The sequence below is a fragment of the Epinephelus moara genome, chromosome 6 (assembly GCF_006386435.1).
Source record: "Epinephelus moara isolate mb chromosome 6, YSFRI_EMoa_1.0, whole genome shotgun sequence".
NCBI lineage: Eukaryota > Metazoa > Chordata > Actinopteri > Perciformes > Serranidae > Epinephelus > Epinephelus moara.
The window spans coordinates 19,684,276-19,699,083 of record NC_065511.1 but is presented as its reverse complement, the minus strand read 5'-3'; the positions used below and the strand labels follow the sequence as shown (position 1 = coordinate 19,699,083).

General features: G+C 39.4%; 1 protein-coding gene across 2 annotated transcripts in view; it reads left to right on the top strand.

Annotated features, from left to right (window-relative positions):
- mtbp (MDM2 binding protein) overlaps positions 1 to 14,808 on the top strand; it is a 43,336-nt gene that overhangs the window by 14,163 nt on the left and 14,365 nt on the right. Inside the window, exons 9-14 of one of the 2 annotated variants that reach the window (XM_050047753.1) lie at positions 6,460 to 6,554; positions 6,797 to 6,863; positions 7,131 to 7,248; positions 7,811 to 7,990; positions 10,411 to 10,524; positions 14,315 to 14,479. In XM_050047753.1, the coding sequence (XP_049903710.1) occupies positions 6,460 to 6,554; positions 6,797 to 6,863; positions 7,131 to 7,248; positions 7,811 to 7,990; positions 10,411 to 10,524; positions 14,315 to 14,479 (739 nt within the window). The remainder of the gene's footprint in view (positions 1 to 6,459; positions 6,555 to 6,796; positions 6,864 to 7,130; positions 7,249 to 7,810; positions 7,991 to 10,410; positions 10,525 to 14,314; positions 14,480 to 14,808) is intronic. The other variant, XM_050047754.1, reaches the window with a different exon arrangement.

Genomic DNA, 14,808 nt, shown 5'->3' with positions numbered 1-14,808 from the left:
GGTTAGCCCAGCTAATCTACGATAACCATGTTATTATTACAAAACGTGCACACAGAAATAGTAATGTCTGTTCAGTCATTTGTGTTTATAGACTTTACAAACATCAGATTAGTCTAAACGGTGATATAGTGACGTGAAAAATGCGAGATATAATCCTACATATATATATATATATAGTTAAACTCTGCTGGTTTTCTACCTGAAAGTATTTGTGAACAACGAGCGATTCCCTCTATTTATACTGCTTCTTCTTCTTCTCTCAATTTATTGGCGGATCGCAAACAACTTCCAGGTGCATACTGCCACCTACTGTACAAGAGTGTGTATTTATACTGCTACAGGGATAGCTCCGTTACGTAACGCGGCTATGATTTAAGGCCCGCCCACTAAATCCAGAACACAGAAACCTAGAAACACAGTTTGTGAAGCCTAGCTCCACAATTCAATTGTAAATGGTTGAAAGGCTATTTTACACATTTTGAGGAATACTTTTATGACCTATTTAATATGTTTAGAAGAAAATAGCAGAATTTGCTTTACACGGACTTTAAAGGACTGTGGGCGGAAAAGGAACCGTATTTAAAAGGAGGAGCACTGAGATGATAGGCCGCCGAAGAAGGTGTGTCACTGTGCTATTGGTTGATTGTAGATCAGCTGTAGAACAGCTGATGACTCAATAGACAGAGACAGAGCATGAGCATGCGTGCAAGGAGTGAATAGCAAGGTGAGAAAGAAAGTTACAGCCTAAGCATGAAAAGTATTGTCTTCCTGACTGAACTTTCGCCAGAGCTTCATCAGTCAACTAATCATTTAAGCTGTAAACATTATAAATATTGTGACATACAGTTAGTTGTCAGATAATGTTGGATGTTTATTTTTTAATTTGATGAATGTTTGTCTTGGTGATAACTCAGCTACACATTTTTTTTATTTTGCCACTGCAGCAGCCGCAAACTCAGAGATGAATAACAAATTCATAAAATAGAGTTTGTTTGTTTTTTACCTTAGTAGAAGTTATAAAACCCACAGCTAACTGTTGTATCATGTAATACGCTAGAATCTGAGTACTTTTCTATGGAGAATATGTTGTGTGTTTATGTGTTGGGGGTGGTGGTTGTGTGCACTGTTGTGTGCACTGCTGTTTGCATAAAAAATCACTCAGTGTGGGACAAGGTCTTTTATAACAGTTGGTATAAGGTTTTGTAATGAGTTTTCTTATGTAGATTAACATCCATAACAATAAAACTACACAGAGGCTGTGCCCAAGAAGTTATGGCCTGATATGGGGTCTTTAGCATGTGTGCGCGCACACACACACACACACACACACACACACACACACACACACACACACACACAGCCTTTATTAGTATTAATGCATTAAAGACAAGTGGTTGAAAGGATGTCTGTTCTACATAATAAATACTGAAAAGAATTATGAGCTCTTGTAAGTTTTATATTGTTTAATATGTGTGTTGTGTTTAACTATTATCTGCTTTGTGAGTTTGTGTCTGGCAACACATAGTATGTGTTTGTTGTTGTGTGTGCTCATTATTCAGTTAACACAGCAGAGTGCCATAGTTAAGGTGTGTATGTTTGTGCATGCTGCTCATTTACATGTCTATGGAGAGTGAGATTGTGTGTGTGTGTGTGTGTGTGTGTGTGTGTGTGTGTGTGTGTGTGTGTGTGTGATCTGATCTCATCAGATCTGTGTACAGAGAAGCAGATGGCGGTGATTGTCTTGGCACACAATAAAAAAAAAGTCTCAGAGGACAACAAAACTATCACATCTCCACTCTGCTGGGATAACTGACTGTAAAATCTAAACTGCGCTGAGACAAAAAACTATTAGGCCTCCTCACTGTCAGGAGTAACTGTCGTGATAATTACTAACACACACACACAGACGCTCAGCCTCAGCGGGCAGGGTGGCCACACTGTGCTGTGTGAGCACCAAACCTGAAGTGTTTGGTATGTAACTTATAAAATATAACCCGCAGGCTAATGCATAATATGTTCACTCGTGGTTTGTTTATTTTTTATGCTGTGATATCGATGATATAGTAAATTCAGTAAACATGCTGTTTATAGACAAAATATTGAGATGTGAATCAGTGTTTATAGCTCATGTAGTGGATACTTGATGCAAAAATCCTGCAGGTCAATATTACCATGGCACAGCCCGGCTAATTGATTTTTCAGCACTGCCCACAGCAGCCTAAAACAACCAGAGATACTGAAAGAATAGGTATATCTGTGTTACAGGTCTTTATTTTACAATGATGCTAATGGTTACAAAGCTAAAATATGTGGTAAAGAAAATGTACAGTAAAGAAAATGTTGCTATAAAAGTAACTATACACACATTTGAGACATTTTCAAAACATATTGATGAAATTCCTCTGAATCTTGTCACAGTAACCTTTTTCTTCTTCCAATATGACTCTTCAGAGAGCTGTTTTTCAGAAAAGCTTTTTATTAGTGGTGAATGTTCCCCTGCATAGATCCAGCTGCCCTACAGCATATTTAAACGGTGACATTTAGCCTCTCTCAAGTGTCCTTTTTAAGAGCACCTCGACCCTGTTTGTCAAAGAAGGGAAAGGTCTTTACATTTCATTTTCTTTTAGGATTAAAATAGTCTGCTGGCCAAAAAAATATGCATTCAGACTTTTAAACTTTCACACTTCCTCCACTCCGGTCCCCTCTACTGGTCAAACAGATTTTCTGCTGACCTGGCTCACTATGGGCCAGTCTCAACTGTGATATGGGGCGGGTTGTATACGATGACTGACCGAAGTGGCATTTTTATTAACAACGAAGATAGCTGCCGCAGATGTGGAATGTTTTGTTGCATTAGTATAAAAGAAACTGGACAGTATATTTCCTCTAGCAAAGAACAAACAAGTACATATGTTTGGTTATCGTTCACATTTGAACCAATACCAGTACCAGTAGCTGTAATTTAGTACTGGTACCCAGTAATACCTTTTTTTGATGCTTTACGTTTTTCGGTATAAACAAAATGTAATTTTTGAACAAGCAGCAGGGGTAACATAGTAGACTTAAACACACAGACAGACAGACAGAGACAGAAGATTAGCTCAATTAGTAAAGAGCTGCGCCTGAGTGTGTGTGTATGTGTGTCTGCTCATCTAGCAGTGATACTGGTCTATTACTAAAGTAGTATAGAAAAGAAAATAGACCAGTCTCTGAAACTTTTGCAGCAGATTGGCGTTACAGTGATTGTTTGTGGGTCGCTAGGAATCCGACGCAGGGGCTGCAGAGCTCTCTGGCAGGGTTCCTGGCTGAAGTTAAACTTTGCGGAGCTCAGAAAATGGCTTCCATGCTTTGGAGTGCTTCATGGCATTTTCGCCTATTGACTAAACCCAGCGCCCTCTCCCAAATGCGCTCTCAGGCACTTACATTTAGCAGTAATTAATTTATTGTGAATTGGTGCTCAGTGATACCAATGTAATTCAGTTGGTACCCTTAAAAAGTAGTGGTAGGTGGGTACCCAACCCTGAATTACACTTGAATCTAAACTTTGGTGATTTTTTTTAAACAGCTCTGCGTCATTACAGTTTGGGCACTGGGCAGGGCATGTAAATAACCAACACTCAGAATCTCGGGTTGATCTCCAGGCGCTGGCAACACAGAGGGAAGCCAAACACTGCGTCTGCACACACTGCACACATTTTCACTTCAAAGCGGTTGTTGATGAGAAAGACGTGTTTGGTGTACTTCTGACAGCGTTTGGAAAAGTTTAACCAACTGGTCCTGCTGGTCGCCAAACAGATGGGGCACAGAGAAAACCACGTTTTGTTGCTCTGACTGGTTGTGTGTCTATCCAGTCTGGTTCAGACAGCCGCTGGTAACGCCCTTTGGAAATCAAAAATGAACTGAGAGTTTACAGATTAATTTGCAGTTGCAAATTGGTCTGGAGATGCCAGGCTACTCCTAAGCCACTCAAGATGCAGTGTAAGTTGTGCAGTAGTCGGTCAAAACTGGGATGTCATCAGTTATTTTCTCAGCAACATCACAACAATGGTACTTGTTTATGGGTAATGTGTGGAGGATTCACTGTAGACAGTTTTTTAATCTTTCCTCTGCCTTTCACAAAAAATAAACACAATTTGTGATTTTAATTATTTGATGGCTGACATTACAGTGTAACACAACTAATGTAAAGTAGGCATGTACTGTTAATATATAACATTCCTGTTGTATTTTTGGAAGTAGAGCCAGTGTTGGTCGTTAAAGGCTTCTTTACCTTCAAAGCAGTGTGTTGCGTCCGCACACCTGTTACAAAATGTAACACAACAATGGACTGCTCATGCACTTACAGCACTTACTGTTAAACACTGCTCGACTATTCACAGGGAAAGGACATGGGACAAGATTACAGCAAACTATGCATATAAGAATGAGGATAATATGTAATCTTCCTGCAAACAACAGCAATCAGAAGAAAGTAATTTTGCAGATTACATGATGAATCACCAAGAGTCATGCTGACATCACAAAAGCATTTTAACCACAGGCATGTGCAATTTTAAACCATTATGAAGGATGATTCCAAGTAATAAGGACAATTAAATATTGGAGATTTCTTTTCTGTCAGTTCAACAAGGAAGTAGTAAACTTTGCCGACTTGCTGGCAAAACTGGGAGTTTGACCCGGGTTCATTAAAATTTTCATCTACTCTTAATCTATAAGAGTCTATCAGAAATAGGTCAGCACTTCATTTTTCTTTTTAGATTAATAAATTATGAGATTGAGATTTCAGGCTTTCCTTGGTATTCTTGTAATGTTCTGTATATGCGGATGGCCTGTTTTTCCATGTGACAAATGATTTATATATTATTGATTTCCTCGTAACATAATGAGCTCATTAGATAAATGGGACAACTGTAGACTGTTGAAATGTAGATCTTTTTTTTTTATGCGAGCTTCAGTGTGTAAAGTAACTGATTGGCTCCTGACAGGAAACAGAAGATGGTGTTTATGGTGTGTAGTAACGCTGAAGAGATAAGTGCATTCATAATTTAGTTGGTCAACAGAGAGTTAATTAGCAACATTTTTCCCCTTACAAATGGTGACTTTTTTAAAAGAAAATTACTGGCTCGCTGGCTTGTTTTTTTTCTGTTTAACTTAATATCATTGTTAATTGATTATCTTTGTATTTTGCTCTGTAGTTTGGGCAAAACAAAACATTTGAAGATGCTACTTTTTTAGATGTTGGAACGTGTGATCATTTGTATCTCTTTTTTATGTTATTTCATCAACCAAACAATGATTCACAAAAGAAAGAAAACAATTAATGCATTAATTGATAATGAAAATAAGCGTTACAGCTCTGGCATTTAAGTAATTACACTGAACAAAAATTTAACTGCAAAACTTGTTTTTACTCCCATTTTTCAAGATCTAAAACTTTTTTATGCACCCAAAATATATATTTCTCTCAAATTCTGGCCACATTTTTTTTTTTAAATCATTGTTAATGAGGACTTCTTTGTCAAGATGATCCATCCACCTGACAGCTGTGGCATATCAAGATGCTGATTAAACAGCAGCATTATTACACAGTGTTCCTTGAGCTGGTCAAAGTTATTCGTGACTCTTAAATATGTAGTTTGATCACACAACAAAATGCAACAGATGTCCCAAGTTTTGAGGGAGCGTGCCATTGGCATGCTGACTGCGGTGTCCACCAGAGCTGTTGCCTGTGAACTTAATGTTCATTTCACTAGCATAAGACATCTCCAACGTTATGTCGTTAATTTGGCAGTACATCCAAACGGCCTCACAATCTCGCAAGATGGTTACGATGACGAACTGCTGTCAGGTCAAGATACATCCCAAGGCACAGCTGTGTAGTAATGATGCTGTTCAATCAGCATCTTGATTTGCCACAACTGTTACGTGGATGGATTAACTTGAGGAAAGAGAAGTGCTCACACTGATTTTAACGAATTTGCAACCAAAAACAAAATTGTTGAGTTTGAAATTTTTTTCAGAATATATAGTGGGTTCTCAGTGGGTGTCTCTGTTTTATTTTTTTGTCTTTCTCTCCTTCTTTTCTGCACACACACTTGGACTTGTCTGCACCTCAATATTGTTTTCCTGACATTTGCATTCGAAGTCCAAATCCAGATTTGGAACCAAGGAAGATCAGATTTCAGGGTCAGTTATCTAACATCACTTCTGAACTGGTTACAGTTCAGTATCTTGCTCAAAGACACTTCAGTTGTATGTTAGTCTTTGAACTGCTGGATGGTCTCCAACTCCTGAAGCTGCTGCCTTACAAACCACTGGGATTTTTTTTTCTTCTTTTCAGATGCTTTCCTGTGCGATAACCCTGGTGTTTTTTATTCATCCTTTTCTGTTTTTCTGTGTGTCTTTCATGCGTTCGTTTGTTCATTTTCGTCCGTCTGTCTGTCTGTTCTGTGTTTGCAGGTCTTTCATTACTACGCACCAGTTTTAGATTTGGTTCAGCTGGTTAACCTGTCGAACCTGCCCAGCTTCCTGATGTCTGCAACCCAGTTTGAATTGTATCCTCATCTGAAGTGTGTGTGTGTGTGTGTGTGTGTGTGTTTCTTGGAAAACAATATATTATCATATCTCTGTCCACATTTAAATGGACCCACTAATCTAGATGCATACTATTTGAGACACAATAATAAAACAACCTTAATTCTTTATTCATACATTCAGATTTGAATACACTTGAAAGTACATGATTGGTAACCCCTTCCCCCCAATATTATATTATTCCTTCACCACCAACAAACAGAAGCCTGTCTGGGAAGTCAATGAAAGCTCAGCTTCTGTTGGACCAGCTGCGGTCACTGCGTGGAAAGGTATCAGCCCCTTAACCTTGCTCTTATTTGTACAAATATTGAAAAATGTCAGCCATGGAACTTTATCATCTCTAATGAAGTAAATAAATTAATGATTGTATGCAAACTTAGATTTCCACTTGTTTACTGTAGTCCACCGTTAAATGTGTGTACATGTAAATAACACATACAGAATGTGATGCATATAAAATTAATCTTTTATTTAATTCATGGGAGTAAGGGACTGTGTGATTGTATATGTTTATCAACTGTGTTTCTGGCTCCTAGGTTGGAGCATTGTTCAGCCTGTCCTGTATAATCACCCCCCTCGTTCAGCCTGCAGCCAGCCAACTCAGCTCCCAGCGCTGGAGAGAGTCTATAGCAAGGAGACCAAAGTCGTTACCCGGTAAGACTGCTTTTTCAAACCCTTTTCATTGCCTTGTTAAATGGATGACCATTTGGCAAGAATAGAGAGGAGCCATATCACCTTCCATGGGGAAATAAATTGGTAACTACGACTACACTGATATAGATAATAAAGCCCTCTGTTGGGGAAGCACACTCGAAAGTGGGACCGAATCAAATTAGAAAACACCGCCTGAAAAAATCAGAAACAAAATTCATGAGACACGATATAACCGATACAACTGTACCCTTTGGGAAATTGGATTGCTGCAGCAAGTGGTAAACAAAAAAAAAAATGAATTGGACAGCAGGGATTAGAGATACAATACGCTTAGCCACACTTGGGTAAGATATGTTAAGTAGAATTGTATGGATTAAATATTTATAAATAAAACATTTAAAATGTCACTGCAGCAACAAAGCATAGGACACAGTAAGATGAAAAAAGTCATACTGAGAGTGGAGCTGATGTTAAAACTTTACAATTTTAATTAAGTGAAATTCTTCTTCTGTGGTGGATTAACTCTTGGTGTAATCTCTCTTCCTCTGTGTGTACCCTGCAGTGCCTGATGTAGAGTTGAAAGGTGAAAGTGCACACTACCTCCTGCTGGTCCAGGGCTCAGATGATGTTGGGTGTGGAGGCTGCCGGGTCAGGATGTTGCACTCAGGCAGTCAGATCAATGGCGCGGCTGCCATGGCAACCGTCTCGGGGTTGCTGAGAGAGAAGTCTCTGTCATCACCTGGTATATTATGTTGTCATGTTCATGAGTACAAGTGTGTGTATTTCTGTGTGTGTTACTGTGAATGTGTCGCTGTCACCTTCATTGGCTTAAACCTTGTATCACAGCATCTTGGACCGAGACAGAGATAGACGAAAACAGCCTCATCTAACACGATCAGATTTCTTTTCACCCGTAGTTGTACTGCAGGGGTTGTCAAGGTCTGATACTGTGGGGCCTCCCTCAGATAAAATCAATCACTATTCCCCATCCATCCTCAGTAATGTCAAATAAACGTGAACAGTGCAACATGAAAAAGTAAAAGTGTGCCGAATTAGCTGTTAGCAGCCTTTGTTTGCAGTGTGCCCATGGACGTTCAGACAACTATCACTGGCTTTGATACTGAAGAAAACTTGGAAGTGATGAATCTCAAGAAAGTTCTGGAGTTTTTCTCCTACGATTTCAAAGTGAGTTAGGGACGCTTATTTGCAATGAACATAATCGTAGATAATGATGTCCTCGGATAGATTCAGTGAGTGTTAGTCTCACTGAATGTAAAAAAAATGTGAATCATGTCCGTTTGTTCATTTATGAGTCAGAGATAAAGGAGTGCAAATTTTGATGCTAAGGGTTTTAAACTACCTTAATTACCACCCTGAACTGCGTGTCCCCGCCACTGCTGCTTAAACTACCTTAATTACCACCCTGAACTGCGTGTCCCCGCCACTGCTGCAGCTCCAATTGCTGACCACGTTGCTGAGCTGGCCATATCTGCAAACAACTACAACTAACTATCCGTTTTTAAGAACACCAGCATGCACCTGACCCTTTCACCCACCCCTCACCCCCTCTGATTTGGGAACATTTAGCAGTAATTTGTCTCTGTGCTATATTGTAAAGAACAGCCTTCCAAGTGTCTGTTCTTTTTTTTTTAAAGCATCTCCTCAGCTTGATTGAAGTAGACGCTCCTCTGGCTTCAATTGACAGAATAACAGAATGAAAGGGTTGTCAGTGTTCATTAGGCTAGCCTGTATTATCTGTACTGTTTCTCCTCCTTCCCCCCTCCTCTCTCACAGCACTGTAAAGTTGTGACTGTTCTCTTAAAGGATTTCCTCATCTTTTTTTCCCACCAAAATAAGAACAATCAATCAAAGAGGAGAGGAGTGAGAAAGGGTATTGAAGAGGCCGATGGGTTGACGAAATAAGAATGGAAGGTGATGAGGAGGAATGGAGTGTATAGATGGACGAAGAACGAACTGGATGGATGATTGAACAAAACACTTGTCTGGTTATAGCTGACTAGAAGGACGGACATGCGAATCTCATACTGTTGTTTGTTTTGTTCTCTAAACTTAAAGCTTCTTTTCTGATGAAAGACCTTCATTGTTCTTGGGCTTTATATGATATTCAAGAGACCCACTGTGGTGTTTCCCCCTGAGAGTTCCTGCTGTTGTTAACATTTTATGCAACCTTCAGGAGGAGACTTTTAAAAAAAAAAAAAAAAAAAAAAACTTTTTAAATGCAGAGCAAGACTATAAAAGGTGCCCTAACCACTGCAATGACAGCAGAGTTTTGAATAAAAATGAAAGTCTTAAAATGCACACCTGAGGGTTGTTGCACCTGAACAAAAAGCAGGAAAATGCTCAAAATACCTTTGTGTCCTCCTGTACTAGTGCAATTTTTCAAGTCTCCTTCGCCAAGAGAGGGGTTACAAATTTAATTAGAGGAGCCGCATGTGATATTTAGCGTCTTAATATGACAGCAAACCACTATTTGCTAAGATATAGTGGACTAATGAGCAGAGAATGAAGTCACGTTCTGTCTGTGTGTTGTAATCCAAGCCTCTCTTGTGGTCGGTCAGTCCGACTGCACGTGCGTGTGAGTGCATGTTAGTCCTTGTTTAGGTCCCACTGGCTTGCTAATTGACTACACTCATATGCCAGTTACTGCTGATAACACAGACCCGACCTCGACCCCCAGCCCACCTTCCGGTCCCCCCGATGTTAGTACCTCCATGTTGACAGCAGTGTGCAGACAATCCCAGCTCAGATTCTGAATAATAGACATGCTCTAAATGTCGTTAACAGCTCCTTTAATCAGCCAAATATTGTTGAAACAGCAGTCTTAGGTTTGTCTTTTTGTTCTTGTTTACTAATTCTGTGGTTCCCAACTTTTTTACCTTAAGTTGCATTCAGCGGGGGAATAGTAAATTTAAAAAAAGAGAGTAAATCCACCCAAGAGTGATAGTTTTTCCTCACTCAGATCAATTGCTCTGACCTTTTTGTGTAAAATCGATGAACCCTCTGTTGCCCCTGATCCCACATGGGAAATCTCAAAATGTTCTGCGGGTTCCTCACCAAACAATACACAATTAAGTTTCTAATCTGTCCATTGATCTAATGATTATCCTTTTTTTCATCCACTGCTTCTCTCTCCGTGACCAGGAGGAGCTGAAGACAACATCCTCTGCCCCCTTCCCTGCCTCCAAGGAGCTGACCTGCTAAAGAGAGAAAAGAAGGTGACCCAGGTCCAGACACTGGTACTCAAAGAATATCTCAGTAAGTAGTACATTTAAAGAGCCTCTGACATGGAAAACAAATCACAGAACACACTGTAGATCTTGCAACAAATGTGAACACTATGTAGACAGAAAATTGCTGCACACTCTGTAGTCAAACAGATTTTCCTCAGCATTTTTGTTGTATTTTAGTGCTACCACTGTGCTTTTGAAGATAAGATGAGAAAATTACATTGTTATTATAGTACTGTGCAAGACAACAACACAGCGCCCCTGATATTAAAAACAATATAAAAGAAAGTGAAGATAGGAACAGCACTCACACTGCTATCAAGTGTGCAGAAAAACAACAAGCAGCATATAATCTAGCAGCAATACAAGTAATCATTAATTATATATATGAGTATTATTAATCACTTGCATACTAATGTATGATAATAGCTAAGACAAGACCTCGGAACAGCACCAAGAGTGTGCTAATACACGCCAATCAAACTTTTGTGCCCCCAAGTACGATGGGAAGCGACCTCTCACAGAGCAGTAATGGAGAAAATGGATTTGGGAGTTTTAAGGGAACAGATTTTTCACATAACAGACACACATAACATTTTTTCCCTGTCTAAAAACTGTTGTCTTCTCATCAGAAACATTGTTTAACTATTTTTGTTGAACATTTTTACATGATGACAGGGATTATGTGAGAAGGATGTGATGGTCTTATGTCGTTAACTCTTTCCTTACCCTGATAGCTGCTGGCCCACACCCCTCTTTAAAGGGATAGTTCAACATTTTGGCAAATTTGCCTATTGCCATAATCCCTATAGTCATATGAGTAGGTACATTACCTTTTATTATCAGTGCCTGTTGTTCTGAGATCGGTGGGGCAGAGCTGCCTGCTGCTCAGCGCACAAAATGGAGGTGAACAGTATGGCCCCCTCTCTCCCTCCAAACTAATCAAATACACCATCAAATGACTCCAAAACACTCTTGTGGACAACTTGTAGCTTACACATTCACCACGCTATGAACTGAGAGGGGCCGAATTGAGACAGTAGTATTGATAAGCTCCGACGTTAATGGTTCTGCTATGTTTCTTCTTCATTTAGGTTACACAAATGTCGGCCTGTACAGTTTTTGTCTCCCCAACTCCGTTTCTAATTACCAATAAGATTAAGACATTCTTCACTGATGCATTTTTGCTATTCAGTCCAGAGGAGAGCGCTCTGTGTCGGAGCCTCACCGTCTGCCACTCAGTGTCACACACACACAGAGACCCAGCTCTCAGTGACAACGGCAGAGAGAGCAAAATGCTCTGAAGTATGGTCATACTTCACAAGAGTTGATGTCAACACTGCTTGTTGCCGCAAGTTCAACAATTCCTTTCCATGCAAGGGCAGAAACACAAGCAGTCTTTCCAAACATCTAGTAAAAGCGCATCACATACAGGCGGAGAAATGCACCTTTTTCGACCACCTAGCTCATAGTTCATCTCCCATTAGCACATCTACTTCAGTTATCTCATAGTCTATAGTAATAATTCATTCAGGTTGCTGAGGTTTCTGTCATTTTCCCTGTTAAAGGGTTTTTTTGGGGAGTTTTTCCTTATCTGCTGTGAGGATCCAAGGACAGAGGGATGCCTATGCTGTACAGCCCTCTGAGGCAAATTGTGATTTGTGATATTGGGCTTCATAAAGAAAATTGAAATGAAATTTTAAACAAAGCTGTAGCAGAATAGTAATATGTGTAGTGTAGTATAGTAATTATGTTCTTATTTTGTTTAATTTTTTTTCTCTTAAAAAAAGAAGAAGAACCGATAAGAATACCGTTCAAGTACCCGTTAAATTCTTATTGATACTCATCCCTACATGTGCCATTGTGTATTTTTCACTGTTGTTGATGAGAGAACACATATCATATGCTTCATGGCTCCTATATTCAAAACCATAAAAACTAGAAAACACTTTAATCTAATTTGATAAAGTTATAAGGACTAAAAGAATTAATCAGTGAACTCCTGATATCAGACAGATTTGTCAAGCAGTTACTTTCCAAATCGGGCAACTTGAAGTCAATGGAGCGGGCAGATTCAAAAGTCTCGACCCAGTCAATTAAAAAATAAGCCTGGCTTCTTAATTGATCAATCATTTCAGTTATTTTTTAAGTAAAATTTTAAACATTTGCTTCTTTTCTTTTTCTGTTTGATGTCATAATGAACGGAAATTGAAAATCAAGACAAGGAAATCGCAATGAGCATTTTTTACTGTTTTGTTACATTTTATTGACAAAACAGTGAATCAATTAAATGATTGGCATATTAATCAAGCATGACAATAGTTAGTTGCAGCTCTTACATGTACATTGTAACACATTTGAATTGTACAATCCAGTAATTGGAAAAAAAATTGTATGAGTAAAGACGTGTACAGTGTACTGTAGTTACTGACCGGACATGTTCGCTTTGTTAAGTCACCTGCCGCTAGAAAAATAAAAGACAATCCTCAGTGTTGACTTCTTATTTAAAGTGAGATATAAATGTCAGTCTATAAGAGTGTGTGCTTGTGTTTGCGTGTATCAACTATCTGGGGCCACTGAGAGCTTCCTGAACCGTCGTCAGATTGAACTCTCAGCCCTGAGCGCAGTCTTTCTGCTGCATAGAAAGACTGTTGAAATATCATTATTTTACAGACACACATAATGTCCCCTTGGCAGGCGAAGATAGTGAAACACCAGTGGAGTGGAGCCAGATTAAAGGAAGTGGACTAAAATTCTTCAGACTTCAGGAAAAGCAATAGGGTTATTCTTTGAAAAGGCCATGAGCAGAATGAAGAGTCCTGACAGACCACAGGCCTTAATGAAATTCATTGCAGTATACTCTGACTTGGCAGTAAATTGGGGAAAGGCATGTCCTTATAAGTGGCAAAAGTTGGAAGTACTGGAAGTTTTTCTGATTATTTGAAATGTGTGTGTGTGCGCGCACTATCATAGGTCTTTCTGTTGTCTCAGTGGCTGTAATCAGTCTGTGTCTCTCATGCGTGTGATGAGTATGCAAACTAATGCATGTGCGTGCTAAGGACATAATTTAGCATTTTTGTCTGTTTCAATTTCACTGGTTTTCTAACTCCCAACCATAACGTGAAACTTTTTTAAATTGCTTTGTCACACCTGCGTCAGTCTGCACAAGACTGACAATAATATTTAAGATCTAATACATTTTACAACTCAAGTTAAAATTCACAAAGCGTTGCAATTGCACAATCTTTTAAGCTTGATAAACCTGTGCTCTAAAGAATGTCCTTGTATCATTTCATCTCCATATATTTGCCCCTTGGCCACCTTTTAAAAATGTCCAGAGGGAGAGTGTGAGAGTGTTTGCTTTTCTACTGAGAAAGCAAAGCCTGCATAAGATTTAAATAAAAAAAAATACAGCTGTTTTAAAGCCTGAGCTGCACACTGGGGATGCACCAGAGAGGAGCCTTATCTCACCTTATCAATGTAATAGATTCTTCCTGTTTCCCCACATAGATCTTTGGAGTTTGTTGTAGTTCACTAGCAGGACATTTTCTCCTCAAAACTTAAATCACCAAGTCGCTCCCTACCCATAGGTCACAAAGAAGGCATTGAGGTCCTAAGGTTATATACGTTGCTAATGTTATATAACTGTTTCTCAAAAAGTTTCAAGCAAAAGTTCAATCCAAAAGCTTTTATATGTTCCACCATCACTTCACCAGTCAAAGACACACACACACACACACACACACACAAAGCAAAAAACTAAAAACTAAATGTGGCATGTTGCCAAAGTGAAAACCAGGCTCTGTTTGTGTGTCCAGGACAGAAAGAAGAAGCATCAGCCTCAACCTCGATACCCATCAATGACTTGAAGGTCATTCTGAGTCTGGCCAGGGAGCAGTATCTGAAGATGATTGACTCCACTCTGCCCTCTGCTGTCACCTGTGTGATGGATGAGCCTGAGAGCAAAGCTGCCAAAAACTCAGGTAGACAAAAAAGTATTTTCACATCCATCCAAAGCTACAGTAAATATACACTATACAAAGTGGAAATGTGTCAGAGGTTTAGTCAGTCTGGAGACACAGTGAAACATCTACCACTCACAGACCACCTTTTCCTACATAGAGTTGGATACCGAAACTCGGTACTTTTTGTACTTGGTACCAATTCACGTCAGTACTACCGAGTACCGATTCACTTAAAATGAAACGGTGCCAAATTTCGGTACCTTAGGTGGAGGCAGAGCGAGAGCGCATGACTCGCACCTCAGACTCAGCAACAATGGCGACAAAAACAATGTGCAGACAAAAGTTAA